Here is an 18920-nt window from a genome sequence, read left to right as displayed (position 1 = left end):
TGGGTGGGGAGGAACTGTTTGCTTTGGGGGATTGAGGTAATGAAAGTTATTTCAATAACATAATTTAACAGTTGTGCATGCTTTCTGCCAGAAGTACAGCTAGGCAAACCTCACCCAGAAACAACTTCTGCAAAATGTGAAGATTAAACACTGCAGTGCTGAGTAAATTCTCTCCCCTGTTTGGCAGGACCTGAAACTATACACATGCACACCTTGGTTAGACTGTGTAAATTGTACCATATGGACACAGACTAGAGAGGGAAGCAAAAAAAAAATAAAACAATTGTGTGAGGGTGGTGGGATTATGGGAAAATACATACCAAAAAATGCCATTTTCTTTAAATAGGTCAAATATTTCTACAATAAAACCCCTGAAAATAATTAAAATGAAAAAAAAAATCACATTCCTTCTCTAGCATGCATACATTTTAAAGTTTTTTTTTTTTTCACTTTTCCCCTTCACAAAGCCAGAATTTTACATTGAGGAATTTTTAGGCGCCTGAATATAAATACACAAACATGTACAACTTTTCCTTAAAAGGAATATCTATTTATGTCACCTTAAAATGCCCTTCCTTAAACTCAAACTCTCTCAAACTGTAAAATGGGAAGAACATTACTAACTTCCCACTGAACACAGTGCTTGCATAACCCAGTCTTAAGAAATGGTAGTTGTCATTAAAGGGGTCTCTTCCAATGCCCTAGACCTTATGATTCTCATGGGCAGATACAGCAGCTCCCTCACAGTCAAATCCTCAGCTTCTGACAATGGCTAGCATATTGTGACTGACTTTCAACTGAATTCGGTTAAAAGAATACATGAACTAAACAACAACAACAATAATAATAATAAATGGAACATATATAGTACTTCTATTTTTATTAGATAATTATTTTTATTTTGTTATTTTTTTCATTTATTTATATAATATATAACATATATATGTATTTACATATTAATTTTTATTAATATTCTATTTTATTAGATAATTATTTTTATTTTTATTAGAAAATTCTATGATTTTATTATTTATTTTATTACTACCTTTATTATTATTGTTGCTAGTAAGCAGGCAAGTTAACTCTACCTTCAGTTCTTTTTCAGTGCCCAGAGCCATTCATTCCTATTATCTCCCAGGATGGAACATCTAAAGCACAATCAGGCAATGTGACGTGGCAGGGCTCCATCAATAGCTGTGAGCCTTAAGGCTTTCCTCAGCTCACAGAGTGATGAGGAAGAATGCATGAGGTTTATAAATTGCCATCATATCACCATCTTGAAAGGAAATTAACATAACTGCATTCAATAACTATTCATTGAACACCTGCTATGTACAAGGAATTGTTCTTTGTGAAGGGATGTGAGCAGGAACTGGAAACTAAAGTAGAGAGGCAGGGAAGTTGACTAGAACAGCTGTTATGATCACCCCACTTCCTGGGGAGATCTTTGTGACTGTAGCATGGAGTAAATGGAGCTCTCACATAGGATGCAGTGTATGTTCAGACTGCAAAGAAGCTTGAGGAATGAATTACGTAGAATAATACCATTTGTTATGGTTACTGGGGGTGGCTCCCATCTACATCAGCCCTACATCTTAACTGGCATTTTTGTGGCAGATGGACAAGGTAGTGCTGATGAAATGAAAAGTACCCTTGACTTGTTGTCAAAGGCATGGTTCAGAACCTAGCCCTGCCTCTAGTACTAGTTTTGTGAATGTGAGTGAGTTTCTTGACTTTTCGGAATGTGAGTTTATTTGGCTATTGAAATTGAGACAGAAATAGTCCCCCTCCTAAGTTTGTATTAGTTATCTCTTCTTGTATAATAGATCACCCTAATAATTAAGAGTCTTAAAACTACAATGATATCTTTATTCTGTGAGTTCACTGGGCAGTTCTGTTGATCTACTGGGTTCACACTAGTAGCTGCATTTAGCTGGCAGCTTGGTGAGGATCTCAGCTTAGTTCAAACATACTTTTTCATCCTGGACTCACTCTTTCTTTCTTTCTTTCTCTCTCTCTCTCTCTCTCTCTCTCTCTCTCTTAAGATTTTATTTATTTATGTATGAGAGAGAGATTGAGAGAATGAGTGGGAAAAGAGGCAGGGGGAGAAGCAGACTCCCTGCTGAGTAGGGATTTCCAGGCAGGATTCGATCCCAGGATGCTGGAATCACAACCTGAGCTGAAGGCAGATGCTTAACCCACTGAGCCACCGAGGTGCCCAACAGCCTCCACTTCTTAATGGAAGATGATAAGAAATATTGTGCTCATATTTTTCAGAAGTTGTGGTGAGGATTAGAGATGATGTGTGTGATTGGGTGTTGTTTTTCTGATGTAAGTAGGTATGGTTCCTGGTAGCTGTCATGTATGCTTTCTGTTTTTGTAACTTCAAAATTCTACAATGTGAGCAGTATTGCACTCTGAGTCCAAAGCTAGTTTTTGATGCTATGACTGGTTGTATTAGGAAAGATCTATTTGCCACCATTAACGGAGAGAATTGGGGTTACATGAGAGTCTAGTTAACTCATTTCACAAAGTAATGCTTTAGTTTTCAATAAAAGACCTAGAATCTGATTTTAGAATATTCTTCTTAGGCTCTTGGAAATGCTCGTTCTCAGTAAACGCTAAACATCTTTGAAAGTTCTTGAGGTGGTACAGGGAACAACCAGACGTGTGTGTGCGTGTGTGTGTGTGTGTGTGTGTACGTGTGTGTCAAGCATCAGTGCCCCCAGTTTTGGGTCATAGTGTTTTGGTCATCCTTTATGGAGTAACCCGTTTTCCATAACAGGCATCTTGTTAGGACTGTGCACCGGATGCTCCATCATCCCCTGACTAGGATTGTGGGCAGATTTCTTAAACCAGCTAGGCCAAGTGGACCCTAGTCTTTGAATTTGAACCCTAAGAGAGGTGGCAAAAGGACTAAAATAGTTGGAATTGAGTCACCAAAACAGTCTTACCTTGAAGAGTTTCTCTATTTATTTCTGCTGCCTCTACCCAGAACTGCATTAGTTCCCATTTTATTCCAGAGTCAAGTTCAGTGAGCCATCTCATAACCTGATAATACACAAAGCAATTTTTTTTTGTTTGTTTAAATTATCCAGAGTTGGTTTTCTTGTACACAAAGACTGCTGACACAGATATTTATTCAGGAGATATAGAGTAATGAGAGTGGCCTGGAAGCAAAAATAGAAGACTAAATGATCAAACAGCAGCTGACAAAGTAGTTCTCTTTTGTAACAGTTTTCAGTACATGGTACACATTTCCTTGAATAAGGAATACAGCCTTGTCCTTAAGGGTCCATAATCCAGCTAGGCAGAATAAGTACAATAATTACAGAAAAAAATTATAGTTCACCAAACAATATATAAATATTCTAATTGTCAGTGCCTGACATGGTGCTTGACATACAGTAAGCATACTATAATTACATATTACAATTAATACATTATTAAATGAATGATTCAGTTAGGTGCAGTGAAGTTCGAACAGGAGAGACATCATGAGCAAAAATTCCTCATGAACAAAGAGGAATTTGAGTAGATTATCTTACAATGGGTAGAATCCTTTGAAATGAAGAGGAACAAGGGAGTTCTAGCCTGGACTTATTTTTCAAAAAGTGTTATAAACAGTGGTAAGTTTCAAAAGAGGGGGCTCCTGGATTACCTGGCATCAAGAAAACCTTACTGCAAAGACATGGTTTTCTGTATCTGTTACCAAATTTTGTTATTGGTTGTATGCTGCTCTGTTATATGTACATTGCCTAGATAATGGGGAATATTTCTTACATATTTAAAAAATGAATTTCGCTTCCAGTGATCAGGTTTTTTTCTCTTATCCTCTTTTGGTTAAGCCATGAGACTTATTGCCCAAAAAGGTGTTTTGTGGGTTCTAGAGCTCCCAAGCAATATGAAGAGGAAATAGAAAGTCTTTGCTCTACTGAAGGAGGGGGCCAAGGAGAAAAAAGGAGGAAAAAAAGGGCAAAGGCCAGAAGCAAGCTTTAATCTATATCTCTCCCTTAGAGATAAAGCCCAGGATGGCAGTTTGGAGTTGAGTTAGGAGTACCTAATAGAAATGTTCAGAAATGTTGGAAGGAGGCTTGCAGCATACCAAGATTTGTTTTTTGTTTTGTGGGCAAAAACCTTAGAAAAGCCTGTGTGCAGTTGCTGCTGTGCAACATGTCACTGAGTAGAAGATTCTAAGAGAGACTGCAGTGTCTCACATGCTGTTGGAGTGTAGAGAAAGTGGGCTGTTTCCAGATTCTGCAGAGGGTGTAGAACAGTCCAGAATATTGTGGGACCTTCCTGGATCCCCAACAGCCCTGCTGCTCCTGAGCAATGACTCCTCTGCTTAGACCACTTTCCCTGTCTGAAACAACTCCCTTCCTTTCCATACCTGGGAGCTTTTAAAAAAATGCCCACATCGAGGTTCCACTTGAGGCTATTGAAGTCAGAACTCTGGGGGCTTATTTGTGCTGTCAAAAAAAAAAATTTTTTTTTTAAATGGTCCCAGGTCATTCTACTGTATAACCAGAATTGAGAGCCGCTACCATAAGTCAAGTCTAGTTATGTGTTTGAACGTAAGTTAAATATCACTTCCTCAGGAAAGCCTTCCCTGATCAGTCACAACCTAGGTCAAGTACCCCTTGTTACAGATCTTCCAAGCAAGCATCCAGTATTCCTTCCTCTTGGCACTTAACAAGTGGGTTTTTTCAAGTCAAGTTTCCCTATAGATTATCTGCTGTGTGAAGGAAAATACATCTGCCTCTCTCACCAAGGAGCCAGGTTCAGTCATGAGCAAACTGGTACATAGGTGGTGCTAAGTAAATTTACATCTTGGATGAATATCAACCAAATGTGTGTGACCAAGCCACCAACTCAAAGATCCACTAAGAGACGTTTTACAGGTGAGATCTTAAGCTACCACATACTTCTAGAACTATAACTTTAAATGGGCACATATTTTTGACAGTTTCACTGTTTTCATTCTTCAAGTTCACTTGTCATTGTTCAGCAGGCTCATCATCCCCATGATAACTGGTGTGGTCAACATTATTATTTCCATCTGGCAATGGGAAAGAGGTTAAATAACTTGCCCAGGTCCCCATACCCTATTATCTAGGCACAAACAATTGCAAATAAGGAAAGCCCCCTTCAACCCAATTCCTGTTTGTGCTGAGCTCTTACTTCTGGCTTGACAGCTGTGGCTGCTACATGGGGATTTTCTGGGGTCTCCAGTTCCAGCGGCCAGGGCCCAGGGTGTGACTTCCTGTTCTCCTTATAGAATATAGGCAACACTGGGCCTTATCCATATAAGGGTGCCATAAATACTTCATTCACCAAAGTCATTGTGCCTTGCTTGTCCTGGAGAAGCAGAGAGAGAGAGGGAGAGTGTGTGTGTATGTGTGTGTCGGGGAGGTGAACTAGGATTGTCTAAGAGAAGCCCAATCTTAGTTAGCTGTAGGCTGGCCAGGAGGACCATCCCTTCACCCCCATCCCAAATCTCAGCTTCTAACATTCACAGGCCTCTGAATCAGAAGGATCCCACTCAGGCATTTGCAGCATCTTGGATCAGCCTGGGTAGCTTGACCTGAGCCTCAGAAGAGCAGGGCCTCAGAGTGGGCACCCGACGCTTAGGGGGCAAGTGGCAGTGGTGGAGACCCCTTACACCACTACACACCAGCCTCTGCAGCTACGGGTGCCGCCGTGCGCAATGCGCCCTGCCGCAGCCTCCAGGACTCTGGTCTCCGCTTGGTGCCGGGCGGGAGAGTCGCAGTGAGGCGGAGCCAGGGAGGCAGGGGCAGCCAGGACGTGACTCCCCTCGCGCGAGGGTCGCTGGGGCCTCCGTGGCCACCGTCTCCAACGCGCATTCTTGGTGCAGGTGGCACAGCTTTCCGCGCCCGCCGGGCTTCCCAGATCACCGGAGAGGCTAATCTCGGGTCTAGACCTCCCAGCGGCGGAGAGAGCTAAACCGCTACTCCACTTTTCCCCATTCCCCCAGCTCCTCACCCCAAAACGAAAAATCCCAGGCCGGACAGAACCTGATCACCTCTGCCTCCTCCCAACTGCGCTAATCCTGTGAGCGAGGGAGGCCCCTGCGCCGAGGCGGTGGCTGGCAAAGGGGAGTGGAAAGGGAGGATGGATGGGGCCGAGGGGTGGGGTGGCGATGAGGGGGATGTAGGAGGGGGTGTCATTTTCTTTTTCTTTCTTTTTTTTAAAAAAGTATTTCTCTCGCGAGAAACCGCTGCGCAGACGATACTTGAAGAGGTGGGGAAAGGAGGGGGCCGCGGGAGCCGGGGCAGAGACTGTGGGTGCCACGGGCGGAGAGGCGGCCACAGCTGGGGCAGCTGCGGGAGGAGTAGGGCAGCGGCTGCCGCAGCCGGGACGGAGGAACAGCCGCCGCCGCCGCCTCGGGAGCCGGAGGCGCCGCTTCTCCAGTGGGTGCAGCCAGGGTCCCCACAGGGGTCGGGCGGCCACCGGGGCTGTAGTTGCAGCCACGGAGGCTTTTGCGTTTGCGCCGCGCGCAGGGCAGGGACAGGGACTGGGTGAGGGGCTGTCCCGGAACGTCCACAGCTGGCGCTGGCCCTCCCCTGCCTGACAGCTTCCTGGCCCGGGGCTCCCGGTGCCGGGCTCCGCGTCAGATGCTCGGGGGGCGGTGGCAGCGCCCGGAGCCGGCCGGGGACGGCGCAGCGGGCTTCCAGCCCCGCGGCTTGGCGGAAAGGACCGTCAGGGAAGCTGGGGCGTTCAAGCGCGCATCGCGCACATTTTGTGCCATTAAAAAAAAACAAAACAAAACAACAAAACCTAAACAAACAAACTCAGAGAACTGGCCCCGGGGTTTAGAACTGCTCGGGATATGGGTACTCTGCGGAGCGCTTTTCAGGCAGTGTCTGGGAGGCCGAGAGGTTGGCTGGAACCGCGGCCGGCGGGGGCCTGGGCTTTCCGGCCAGCCGTGGACCAAACGGTCTTCACTTACCCAAAGTAACTGCGCCACGCTCAGGCGGCGCTCGGGCTGGGCTTGGGAATGGGGACCCCAAGCTTCAGCATCCTGATGCCCTGAACGTCTCCCCTGCCTCGGCGATTTGTCTGTTGCAGCTGGCAGGGGCCGCCTGAAGTGGGAGCAGCGCCTGGAGAAGGCGGGAGGAGCCCGGCCCGGGGGACGGGCGGCGGGAGAGCGGGACTCCGGCGGCGCGGCGCGCTCCAGGGCGCAGCGGCGGCTGCGGATCGAGCCCGGGGCGCAGCAAGAGGCGGCGGGAGCCGGCGGCCGCTCGGCATCATGCAGCGAGGAGGGCTGCTAGAGGTCGTCCTGGGATTTACCGTGCTCTTAGCGTCCTACACGAGCCATGGGGCGGACGCCAATTTGGAGGCTGGGAACGTGAAGGAAACCAGAGCTAGCCGGGCCAAGAGAAGAGGAGGCGGAGGACACGACGCGCTTAAAGGGTAACAGAACAGGCCAGCTCCTTTGGTGTGGGTCTCACTTCCCTCTTTTCCCTAGTATCAAGATCCCGAGGGAACTGACAGGGTTGATTCTCCACACCAGAAGGATCCTTGACAAGATCTCCAGGGGGCACCTTAGAAGTGCAGGGGGTGTCCAGCCCTTGCCCCATTCGAGGCTAAACCACTTTGCTTCCGCTCTTTAAAGATTTCTGCGTTAGAGGGGATGCCATCGTTAAAAGGACTCTTGGGCCATTGTCGAGGCCGATTTTTGGAGGCGAGAAGTGTTCTTTGAGGAAGAAGGGGAGGAGCTGCGACTGAAAGACACAGAGAAGCCAGTTCCTTTCCCTTCGTACCAATTCCGGTTGTGTGTAGGGGAAAGTGCTTGCCTTGTGGGCACCTTTGCAGATGCTCTCTTGGTAAGGGAGCAAGGAAAGAAAGGAATTCTAACGACAGAGTCAGGGAGGACACATTCAAGGGTTGGCTCTCCTCTGAGTTATGCTTCCTAAAATTAGGGACTGGATTTTCTGGTTGATACTGTCTTTCCCATGTCTACCCTGGAGGCAGAGCAGGGCAAATTTTTTGAGAACTTGTGTTCTTTTGGGTTGTAAGGGGGCTCTTCATTTCATTGGGGGCACTGATGCTTCTGTGGCCGGCCTTAGAGGGATGTTTTTAACCGGTGTTTATGTGTTATGTACATGCAATTGAGCATTTCACTGGCTTCCTAGTCGCTATTACAGGAAATGTTTCAGCAGGAAATATTTAAATTAGGCAGGTTGACTGTACAAGGACTGTCCGTTCCCTGAATTGAAGAAGGGTGGGCATATATTTCCCTTAAAATCGTTCAGAAAGAAAGAAAAATTTGTTTTTGTGAGATTGTTTAAATTCAAGCCTCCATAGAAGCAGAAAGCTCAACTGTAAATGATCCATTTTATGTCCTTGGAGGAGTCTGTTAAATGAGCCCAGACAGTATGCATACACAGAGGTTTTTATTAAGTTCTTTTCATTCTCGTTGTTGCTCCTTTTTGAGAAGTTCTGTAGCTTGATCATATGATCCTGAATCACCAGTCGATGATGTCCTATCTGATTCTGTGGCTGAACATTTCCTTTATTCCTTTTTGTTATGGGCTGTTTTAACTATATATGGAGTAAAATTTATGTTTGTATGGCCCAGGCACAGGAAGAAAAAGTGCAGTAAACTGAATGGACCTGTTTTTGAGTCTTGGTCTAGACCACGGAGGGACAAGGTGATGGTCAGGGCCACACGCTTGGGCTGTGGTAAAATATGCATGATTTTCTGGCCCCAGGAAATAGTTACGATTAATTTAGTTCCATCTTGGCCTTTGTGGAAAATAAGTCCAGGACTCCAACAGTGTTGGAAAGGAAATTTGCTTATCATGTTAAGCCTGATTCTGATCAGGCAGCAGACATTCATTGCTGTGTGCAGGGCCCATGCAAGCAAGTTCAACATATGAACTGAAACTCTGATTTTCATATGTTCTTCAAAGGACCTGAGTTAGTCTAGCATTCTTCCTTAAAATGTATGTATTTCTGCTATATATATTATCTTAATAGCTAAGCTTGATGGCATTGCTCCTGTAGAAAGAGAGGAGGTGGGGCTTAATTTGGGGGATGAAAATCTGCAGAGAGATGTTAGGCCCCTCCAGACATTTGTCTCATCTCTATGTGCTGTCACCAACCAGCGCTGTTTCTTCCGGAAGCACCAACTCAGTGTGAAAACAGAAACTAAGCTTTACTTTGTCGCTTAACAGAATGTCTCTAGTTTTACTCACACCAGCACTTCTTTCTCTTGGGTTTTACTCTTTTATGATTATAGGGAAATACCTCTCTGTGTTCCTTGCAGCTTTTGGTCACTGACATAGATGTTATGCTATTGCAAATGATTCACAAAGCCTTCCTAAAAAGGTGTTATTAGTGGATAGTAATTATGAGTATGTCTCGCCCTCACATTATCTATAAGAATTTACATATATATAAAGATTAAAAATATAATTAACGTTTACAGTATAATATATCATATACTAATATAAAAATGAATCTTTCTAATATAAAGGTTTTTATTTTTTGAATTCTCATGTTATCTATAAGGACAGATATATATGTGTGTGTGTGTGTGTGTATTTGGAGAAGTAAAAAATAATATTTAAAAGGACATACAATTAAAAAATGTCCCTCTTACCTCTCAGACGCCATTTTCATGTATATTTTTGTAGACCTATTGTAGGCATCTGTATCCATATACAAATATATATACATAATATATACATACACATGTACATGTATATGTATAGCATGTGACCTATTTAATTACATACAATATATTGTACATTCTGTTCTAAACCTTGCTCACTTCTGTATACCTTTTGTGCATCCACCTGTTAATTCAAATGGATGTACCTTGTGCATCCTCTTGGTGTACAGAATCCCATAACATGGCTAAAATTGTTCCCTAATGATGGCTCTCTTGATTATATTAATTTTTTTCCCTCTTCCCCAATTCTGCACACCTATTTGTGTAGATGTGCAAATTTATACGTGGCACAAATTAATAAAAGTAGAATCTCTGCATAAAAGGTTTTCCCATAGATTTTAAACCAAGTACCAATTCTGATTTTGGATTTGAACAGCATTTAAAAGGCATTTTCTGCTTATTGCTATTATAGTCTCACATGAATAAGTCTTTTAACCATGCGCTGCTGTATAAATCATCAAGAAAAGCAGTTGTGTGTAAAGTTTTTCCATTTATTGCTTAAAATTTCTGTTTTTGCTAGTTAAAATATTACCAGCTTCAAAACTAACCTCCTTGACTACAGTAAGACCTGTTTACCATTTTGATGGAAATGCACAGTTTATGAAGTGAAAGTGATTTGTAACCCCAAGTATGCCTGATGCCCAGTTGGTGGCAGCAACTTTCAGCACCTCACTAATATTTCCTCTAGTTAAAAGGTGCTCTAAAATCACCAGTGTCCACCATGTACTGTTCTCATCTCTTCCACAAATACTGCTTTCTTGTCTTTCTCTGATATGATATGACAGGTGACTGCAGAGTTTGCCTTGGTATTCTTCTTGGGACATATATTCCTTTCCCATCAGCACCCCTGGTTCACAGACTTAGGGACCTGCTTCATTTTTCCTTCTCCGGGAGTACAGTCCTAGCTTGTCGTCTTCTCTCATCTTGTGGCAGGTGGCTTTTTGTTGTTGTTGTTGGTTTTTTTTCCTTCCCACTGGGGAGCAGAAGTTGTTCCACAGTGGAAATTTAAGCATCCTCAAGTTTCTTCCCAGCTTTCACTGTATTTTCTTAGACTAAATTGCCAATTTCTGTTTTTACGGGAAATCCTTCTTTTATGGAATGAGTGTGGTCCCCATTCACTCTGCAAAAATTGCATTTTTTTCTCTATTTTGAAATGAGAATTTTGCAAGTTTCAAAAATTTTTTCAAATAATAAATGTATAGTAGTTTTCCTTTGACCAGGCACTGTTTAACATATGTGAAATGACTTTATGAGAAATAATAAAGTCCTAATTTTATTGTTCAAATTTCAGTTCACAGGAGTTTTTCTCAGCTGAATTCTTAACTTCTGTGATTAGGCAAAAAGTGTAGGAGACAATTCAATTAAAAAAAAATACACAGCTCAGGGCGCCTGGGTGGCTCAGTGGGTTAAGCTGCTGCCTTCGGCTCAGGTCATGATCTCAGGGTCCTGGGATCGAGTCCTGCATCAGGTTCTCTGCTCAACAGGGAGCCTGCTTCCCCGCCGCCCTCTGCCTGCCTCTCTGTCTACTGTGATCTCTCTCTGTCAAATAAATAAATAAAATCTTAAAAAAAAAATACACAGCTCTACTTGAATAGCAGTAGTTAGGAACCATTTATTTGAAATTGCCTTATTGTCTTAGTCCTCAAATAAGGAAGTATTACAGTTTCCTGTCACAGGGAAAAAATTCTTCAGAGTGAAACCCCTTTTCCTCAAATCCCTGATAAAGTAGACTGAGACTCTCTATCCTTGTTGCTTGGTTTATAAGTGTATGAGAGATGGGGTATATGTCTCACAATCTGTGCCTTTGTGTATGTTTGTTTTTTTTTTTTTGGTCTTTGTTTATTTGTTTATTTTTTCCAGAGGTCTTGTTACCAGAAAAATACACATGGAACCGTTTGTACACAGGGTAGATTATGTGATGGCAAACTCCAAGGGATTAATTACACAGAAGTCTGTTATTAAAATAAAGAACTCTAACGGGGAATGCAGAAAAAGTTTTGTAGAGTTTATGAAGTCCATTTATTTTACAAAGAGGACTTTAAGACTTCATCCGAAGTCAGGTAGGTTAATAATTAAATATAGGGAAAAGACTCCTGTAGTGGTATGGTTTGTTTTTGTATTTAGTGAAAAGATTAGGCTAAAATATTGCAATATCATTAAAAAAAAAAGACAGTCTTTTTAAAAAAGATTTTTGTTTATTTATTAGAAAGACAAAAAGCCCACGAGCATGTTTGAGTGAGTGGGAAAGGGGACAGAGGGAGAGGGAGAAGCACAGTCCTGAGCAGGGACACAAGCTGAGCAGGGAGCCTAAGGCAGCGCTGGACCTCAGGACCCCAAGATCATGACCTGAGCCGAAGGCAGACACTTTACTGCCTGAGCTACCCGGGTTTCCCCCTCTACCCCGCTCCCCCAAAGATATTGTTAGATAGAAGTTTTAAGCAATTGCACTTTTTAAATGAGAAGATGCAGACAAAATATTTATTTATATGACTTACTTTTTAGCATTTAAGACAGAGATTGTTTACCAAAATGCCTAAGTTGTTGGTATCACAAATGAATTTAAAACATCAGCCTATGATGAGATGTGGTTGAAGGTGATAGAAATGGAAGCACAGACATCCCTCCAAGCTTATTAGGAATTTTAAAGAACATTGAAACAGTCCCTTGTTGTCTTGTGTAGCTGATGATTAAAAAGATTGGAGTATTATGCCAGTGATGCTTATCAAGCAAAATACTGAACAAGATGTTAGGATATTTCCAGAGAATTTGTTTGCCTTTTCTTTCAACAAACCAAATAATGAATTTATGAAGTCTAGCCTTTGTTTATAATGTGAAAATAAGATTTTAAATATTTTCTCAAGATAGAAAGAAGCTATATTAACAATTTCTTAGCTTCTAGAAACTAACCCACCAAATGGGCCTATTCAAGCAACTTAGAATTTTTTTCCATGAAATTTTTTTAAGAAAGCGGAAATCAATTAATATATCAGGACTGAACTATATGGCAGGCCTTGTTAAGCTTGATTTTTCCCATTAGATTACAAAATCATCAAAGGCAAGAAAGAATCCAATCAAAAACATTTTAACACTGACTGATCATTAGATGGGATTTCAAAGAGTTCATTAATTCAGGAAGCCTTGATTGAATGCCAGCCTGAATTTAGCTCTGTGGGATGCCAGAGACATCCAGCCTGTAGCCTGGAGGGGAGGCTTCACATTTGGTGGGAGAATCTGATGCATCATGGGAACTGGGATTTGATGGAAAGGTAGCCGACGGCATGGGGTGTAGGATTAAGTAAGAACAAATGACAGCAATAATTGTAGCAGCGATAGCAACTTCTAGGTGACATTTATGCAGCCGTACTGCTCTCGGTGTTTTACATATGATAACTCATCTGATGCTCATAACATCTCTATGGGCTGGGTTTTTTATTAGTGTTCACAGCAGTAAGAACTGAGGTGCACAAAGGTTAAGTTTTAAGGACAAATTCATAATATTAAATGTCTTTCTCTATTAATTTTAGTTATGGTTTTGGTTTTTCATTCCACTGGTCAGAAATGCAGGACGAAGACTTTGGTAAAGTTCTACTTAAAGTTCCTAATATTCCTTCATGTTAGTTGACACCTCCCAAGTTTGGCTAATGATATACTAATATTTGTCAAACGAGAAACTTTCCCTAACATTTCTACAAAGATGCTAATAAAACACAGAAGGAATTATAGGATGTCAGAGTTGGTGGGGTTTTCGAATGGCACATGTATTTTAGTGTTAGACCCTGAACTTCCACTGAGGCTGGCAGGTAACCATCACAGGTACCCTCCTTCTGCATTGCCCATGTATGTCTCTGAGCGGGATACGTTCCTCATGATGTCATTCAGAATCTCTTGTTCTCATGTCCTGTGTGAAAACTTACAGACTAGAGCTGCAAGAGATGTTTCTCTTTTTAGGGGAAACAGTACATGTGTTAAGTTTTTACCAACATGACAAGTTATTTAATTCTTCCTGTTTCATTTTTTTACCTTAGCCACCTATCTATAAGCTCAGAGCCATTAATATAATGTAACTTTACATTAAATTGCAATAATAATGGTAAAGATTAGCAAGCTCTGATATGTCACTCAGTAGTACTCTTTTCATACATTAATTCATTGAATGTGTAACTTCTTTATGAGGAAGATTATACCTACTTGCGCATTTAACGCGTGAGGAAACTGAGGGAGGCAGGGTTTCAGTAATTCCTCCAGGGACCTACACTAGTAAGCATTGGGAGATCTGGTCTCATAGTCTGTGTTCTTAACCAATCTATCTTGCTGCTTCCCAATTATAATAAATCTTATACCTGGGAAGTTTTTTTCTTTCTCCCATACCATACTGGTATCTTCATTTCCCCAGAATCTTCTCCCATCACTGCTGTGGGAAAGACTTAAGATCTAGTGAAGGCAAATGCAGTCACATGGCAAGGGAAGCCTCCCTGTGGGAAGAGGATTCTTCAGAAAAGCCTTCACAATGAGAGTCTATCAGGGTTGGCCAACTGTGGACCAAGCTGCCTGTTCTTATAAATGAGATTTTACTGAAACAAAGCTATGCCCATTGGTTTATGTATTATCTATTTCTGCTTTCATACTGCTGTGGCAGGGTTGAGTAGTGGAGACAAAGTATGGCTGAAGAAGTTAAATTATTTGCTACTTGGCCCTTTAAAGAAAAAGTTTGCCTACCTCTGGTCTCTGTGATAAGTAAGTGACCATCGACTAGGTCTGAGAACTTTCTGAAGACAGAGTTCATGTTTTATTTATCACTAGAGAGACTGAGAAACTGGACACACAGTAAGTGTTCAATAGACAATTTTTTTTAAAAGAATTTATTTATTCATTTGACAGAGAGGGATCACTAGTAGGCAGAGAGGCAGGCAGAGAGAGAGAGGAGGAAGCAGGCTCCCTGCAGAGCAGAGAGCCCGATGCGGGACTCGATCCAGGACCCTGAGATCATGACCTGAGCCGAAGGCAAGAGGCTTAACCCACTGAGCCACCCAGGCACCCAATAGACAATTTTTGACTGACCAATTTTGCTTGGGTGAGGTAAATGATATAAATTATAGCTTGCAGAAAATAGAGGAGAGAAATAAGGAAAAATCTGAGTGTAAAAAAGTATATAGTGAAAAGTGTGAAGGCGTTAAGGGACAGTGAGTACAGTTGGGCAAGGTTTGCCCTGCACAACTTCATGGGGAACAGTTTATAATGTAGCCTAGGAATATAGTGCCCCCTGGAGTTGTGCAGTATGCAACTCTGTGTGCCTGTCCATAGATCGTGACACTGTCAGGGGTGGAAGAGGGACTGAAGGACACAAAACATCAATCAATATCTGAATGTTGTGGAAGATGAGGATGAGGAGCTAGAAAAGGATTCTAGGATAGGAACATATCAGGCCTTTGCAGCTCTGGTGAAATGTGTGTGGTTTAGAGAGTAAGGAGACCAAAGGCAGGGAGGTTGGGAGGCTAATAGAGGAGTCATGGTGAGAGTGGATGGTGGCCTGAATGGTGGAGGGGGTGAAGACGAAGATCAAGTGGTGTTCCAGAAATAACATGAGCAGTGCTTGACCACTTGGTTGGTCAAGAGGAAAGGTAAAGGGGAGGCATACCTAGGATGCCCCCACCTCTATGTACCTTAAACCTTATTCTACCTAAAACCATTACAGCACCGTGAATGAGAAACTAAAGAGAAATGAACCATTCCTAGTCCCTCTACTACCAGGAAAAAAGCTATTTTCATTTGTGAGTGTTTTGATTTTCTTATTGCTACGTAACGAATTACCCCAAACTTAGTGGCTTAAAACAACAACAATTTTATTATTTCTTATGATTCTGCAGGCCAGGAATTTGGACAGGACACAGTGGGGAATCTTGTCTCTGCTTCCCACAATGTCGGATGGGGCTGGAGTGGGCAAGATGACTTCTTCACGTGTATTTCTGGTTCCACGGACTGATGCCCACAGCCCTGTTTACTTTGGTGTGGTTAATTTAAATGGATGGACACAGGAGGGGAATAGAGGGAGCAAAGAGCCACTTGTCAGGCTGTGCTGGGCACTTTCCAGGTTTTAAAGCTCTCCTATGCAGTCTCCTGCCTGGGCCTCTCCCTGGAAATAGAGCCACTGAGGGTGTTTTTAAGAATGGAGAAACTGAGCCCCAGGTACAGCGACCAGGCCTTGCTCAGAGCAAGTGTCCATCGGAGCAGGATTTTGAACAATAACCTCTTGATCCCTGGTCACATACTTTAACCCCAGTGTTGCCTACAGAACTGACATGAATGGCTGACGGCTAGCTGGAAGGGCTCAGATGGGCTCATGTGTTATCAGTGTTGGCTGGGTTCCTCAATTCTCCATATGGTCTCAGATTGTCTCCCTTTCCACGCGGCCTCCCCATAGGGGCTCTCCAGCAGGGTAACCACACTTTTTACTGTATACCTCAGGATTCCAAGAGCACAAATGTGGAAGCTACCAGACTTTCTTTGACAGAGCATGGAGTGGTATGACCTGGAATTCCATGCAAGTCACAGGCCGTCCAGATTCAAGGGCATGGACTGATCTAGCCTGCTTCTTGATGTGTGGAACAGTGTGTGTCTGCAGGGAGGGGAGGCATTTTGGGGGGGACATCTTTGGAGACTAGCTACCACAGTAAGGGAATAATAGTTTTTTGAGAAGGATGATCAGATGTTTTAATCCTACCTCGATCTAGTGGGATTGACTGACTTCTGCATCCAAGATACTGCATTATATTTTGCTACCATAATTTCAGAATGAAAAATGCGACATGACCAATGTGTCTTCACAATCTGTTAGATTTATGTTAAGGACATTGTTCTTAACTTTTGCACAGTTTTGCATTTAAAGAACTCACAAACTGCATGAATAAGATTATAGTCCCTAACAAACTGGCAAATTCTGTTTTTTCAAATATAAGAATTATAAAGCACTTAACATTCCCCCCCATTTTTCCTTTAGTTTCTAAGATAGAGACCAGTTTCATGCATAATCATTTTAATGTATTATTATTATTTAATATTATTTAATATATTAATATAAAATTAATAAACAATATATTATTAATATATTATTTAAATATTTGGTGTGTTTTGCCTTCCTTCTGATGGGATTTTGCTTTCAACTTGTATTAATAACCCCATATTTATATATCTGTTGGTGTAATTTGCCTCCAAAACATTTTGGGGGAATCAGGGATTATAACTGATCATTAAAAATAGATATGCAGTGGTGCCTAGGTGGCTCAGTGGGTTAAGCCTCTGCCTTCAGCTCAGGTCATGATCTCAGGGTCCTGGGATCGAGCCCCGCGTCGGGCTCTCTGCTCAGCAGGGAGCCTGCTTCCTCCTCTCTCTCTGCCTGCCTCTCTGCCTACTTGTGATCTCTGTCAAATAAATAAATAAAATCTTTTAAAAAAATAGATATGCAATTGCCAATAGACGGTATTGTAGTGAATTGAACTCTGTTATTTCTGCCGTAAATGGAGTAGCCACATTGTTAATAGGATAAAATTGGATTAGGAATACAGTCAAAGTTGGATTGTGGAGCTAATCCTCTATTATAACAAATCCTACTTTTAAGTTCTTATGACTTTACCACTTTCTCAAGTGGCCTTTTTTGTTGTTGTTGTTGAAATTATCACTAAGTCTATTTATTCAGCCCTTCAGAGGGGAAGGGAGGGAGGAAAATTCCCTATGTCCGCCATTCCTGGCTGGAGATGCATTCCAGACAGCAAGCAGGTTCCGAGTTAGGAGAGCTGCTCCATTAGACAAGTGATTTGGTTCAGTGTTTTGAAGGGTTGTGAATTCCTAGACTATCAGTCATACTTACATTCATATATAAGTATCCAAACACATCTAAGTCCAAATATAGAACAACCATTTTATGATGTTGGTGTTGGGAGACAGGATTTATGGGGACCCTATGGGCACATTATGTCTACTGTTAAGTTCGTGGTTTTGAACTGAAGCATAGGAATATCTCCATTAATCACAGGAATGTATTTCAGGGCCAGGGTTTTGTTTTGTTTTGTTTTTCTGTTTCTTCTCCTTTTCCTCCTTCCTCTTCCTCTTTTTCTTCTTTCTCATCACCATTTTCTCCTCCTCCTTCATCTTTTTCATCATCATCATCACCATCTCATTTTCCTTTTCTTCTTTTTGTAAGCAACTTCAGAAGTTGAGCTATAAATAAAATAGGGGTAACAGGAATACCAAATAAGAGTTAAGACATTGAGAAAAATTAATTCTAAGTAAAATATTAGATTTTTACTTGGAAGTCTCAGGATGTTGGAAACGAAGATTGGAGGTAAGGATTTTGTTAGGAGAGGATAGGAGAAAAAGGAAGTAGGAGGAGAGAATTAGGAGAAAGTTCCAGGGTGGAGAGTCTTATCAGCCAGGGATGTAGGCTAGACAGAACAGGTGCAGGTTTCTGACAGATACAAATGTCTATCCCCTCAGGTGACCTGTGGCCTTGACTAGCCTCTTAAGGGGACTGAAAGCTTTTGGAGGAGTCAGGGCATGAAAGAAAGACACTTGGATATCAGAAAAGATTCCTACACATTGGAAAAAGGAGGTGAATCCATCATGTGTGATGAACCTGGTGCCGTGTAAAGTTTGGTGCATCCCCCTCTTCCAATGGTCCACCATTTCTCCTACCCATTGGTACTAATTTATAACATTGTGTAATCAGACCCTAATAGGTTGGTGCCTTTGATGAATGACTTCTAAAATCTCCTCTTACTTGAAAATTTTTTTGGCATGTGTAATCATGACTCAGATCTTCCTTTATAGTCAGTTGGTCTGTCTTTACAAAAGTATTATAAATTAGCATTATAGGGGCTGCCTGGGTGGCTCAGTGGGTTAAGCCTCTGCCTTCAGCTCAGGTCATGATCTCAGGGTCCTGGGATCGAGTCCCACATCGGGCTCTGCTAGGCAGGGAGCCTGCTTCCTCCTCTCTCTCTCTCTCTCTCTCTACTTGTGATCTCTCTCTCTGTCAAATAAATAAATATCTTAAAAAAATAATAAATTAGCATTATAGTGAGATAGACTTCAGAAACTTACAGATGCTAAAACCAAGGTCCAGAGAAAGTTCATTAAAAAGTGCTCAAGGTACATATTTTTTTCCACTAGAAGGTAGAAGGTGAGCCACACACAGTGACAAAAGACAGTTGAAGTAGGATTGTTTTGTCGG

At 42.2% G+C, this 18920-nt stretch overlaps 1 protein-coding gene and 1 long non-coding RNA gene across 2 annotated transcripts in view; one reads left to right on the top strand and one right to left on the bottom strand.

The window, feature by feature from the left end:
- Positions 1 to 2951: 2951 nt before the first annotated feature.
- On the bottom strand, positions 2952 to 7090 carry LOC125104035 (uncharacterized). Its single transcript, XR_007128573.1, has 3 exons — positions 6971 to 7090; positions 5182 to 5358; positions 2952 to 3051 (listed from the first exon to the last, which is right to left on the bottom strand). It is a non-coding gene; the product is annotated as an uncharacterized LOC125104035 (long non-coding RNA).
- A 180-nt stretch (positions 7091 to 7270) lies between these two features.
- The window catches only part of FBN1 (fibrillin 1), a 230747-nt gene continuing 219097 nt past the window's right edge, over positions 7271 to 18920 (top strand). Inside the window, exon 1 of the mRNA XM_047736217.1 lies at positions 7271 to 7434. Within this exon, the coding sequence (XP_047592173.1) occupies positions 7271 to 7434 (164 nt within the window). The remainder of the gene's footprint in view (positions 7435 to 18920) is intronic.

Source organism: Lutra lutra, chromosome 7 (genome assembly GCF_902655055.1).
Source record: "Lutra lutra chromosome 7, mLutLut1.2, whole genome shotgun sequence".
NCBI lineage: Eukaryota > Metazoa > Chordata > Mammalia > Carnivora > Mustelidae > Lutra > Lutra lutra.
This window is presented reverse-complemented; position numbering and strand designations above follow the sequence as displayed.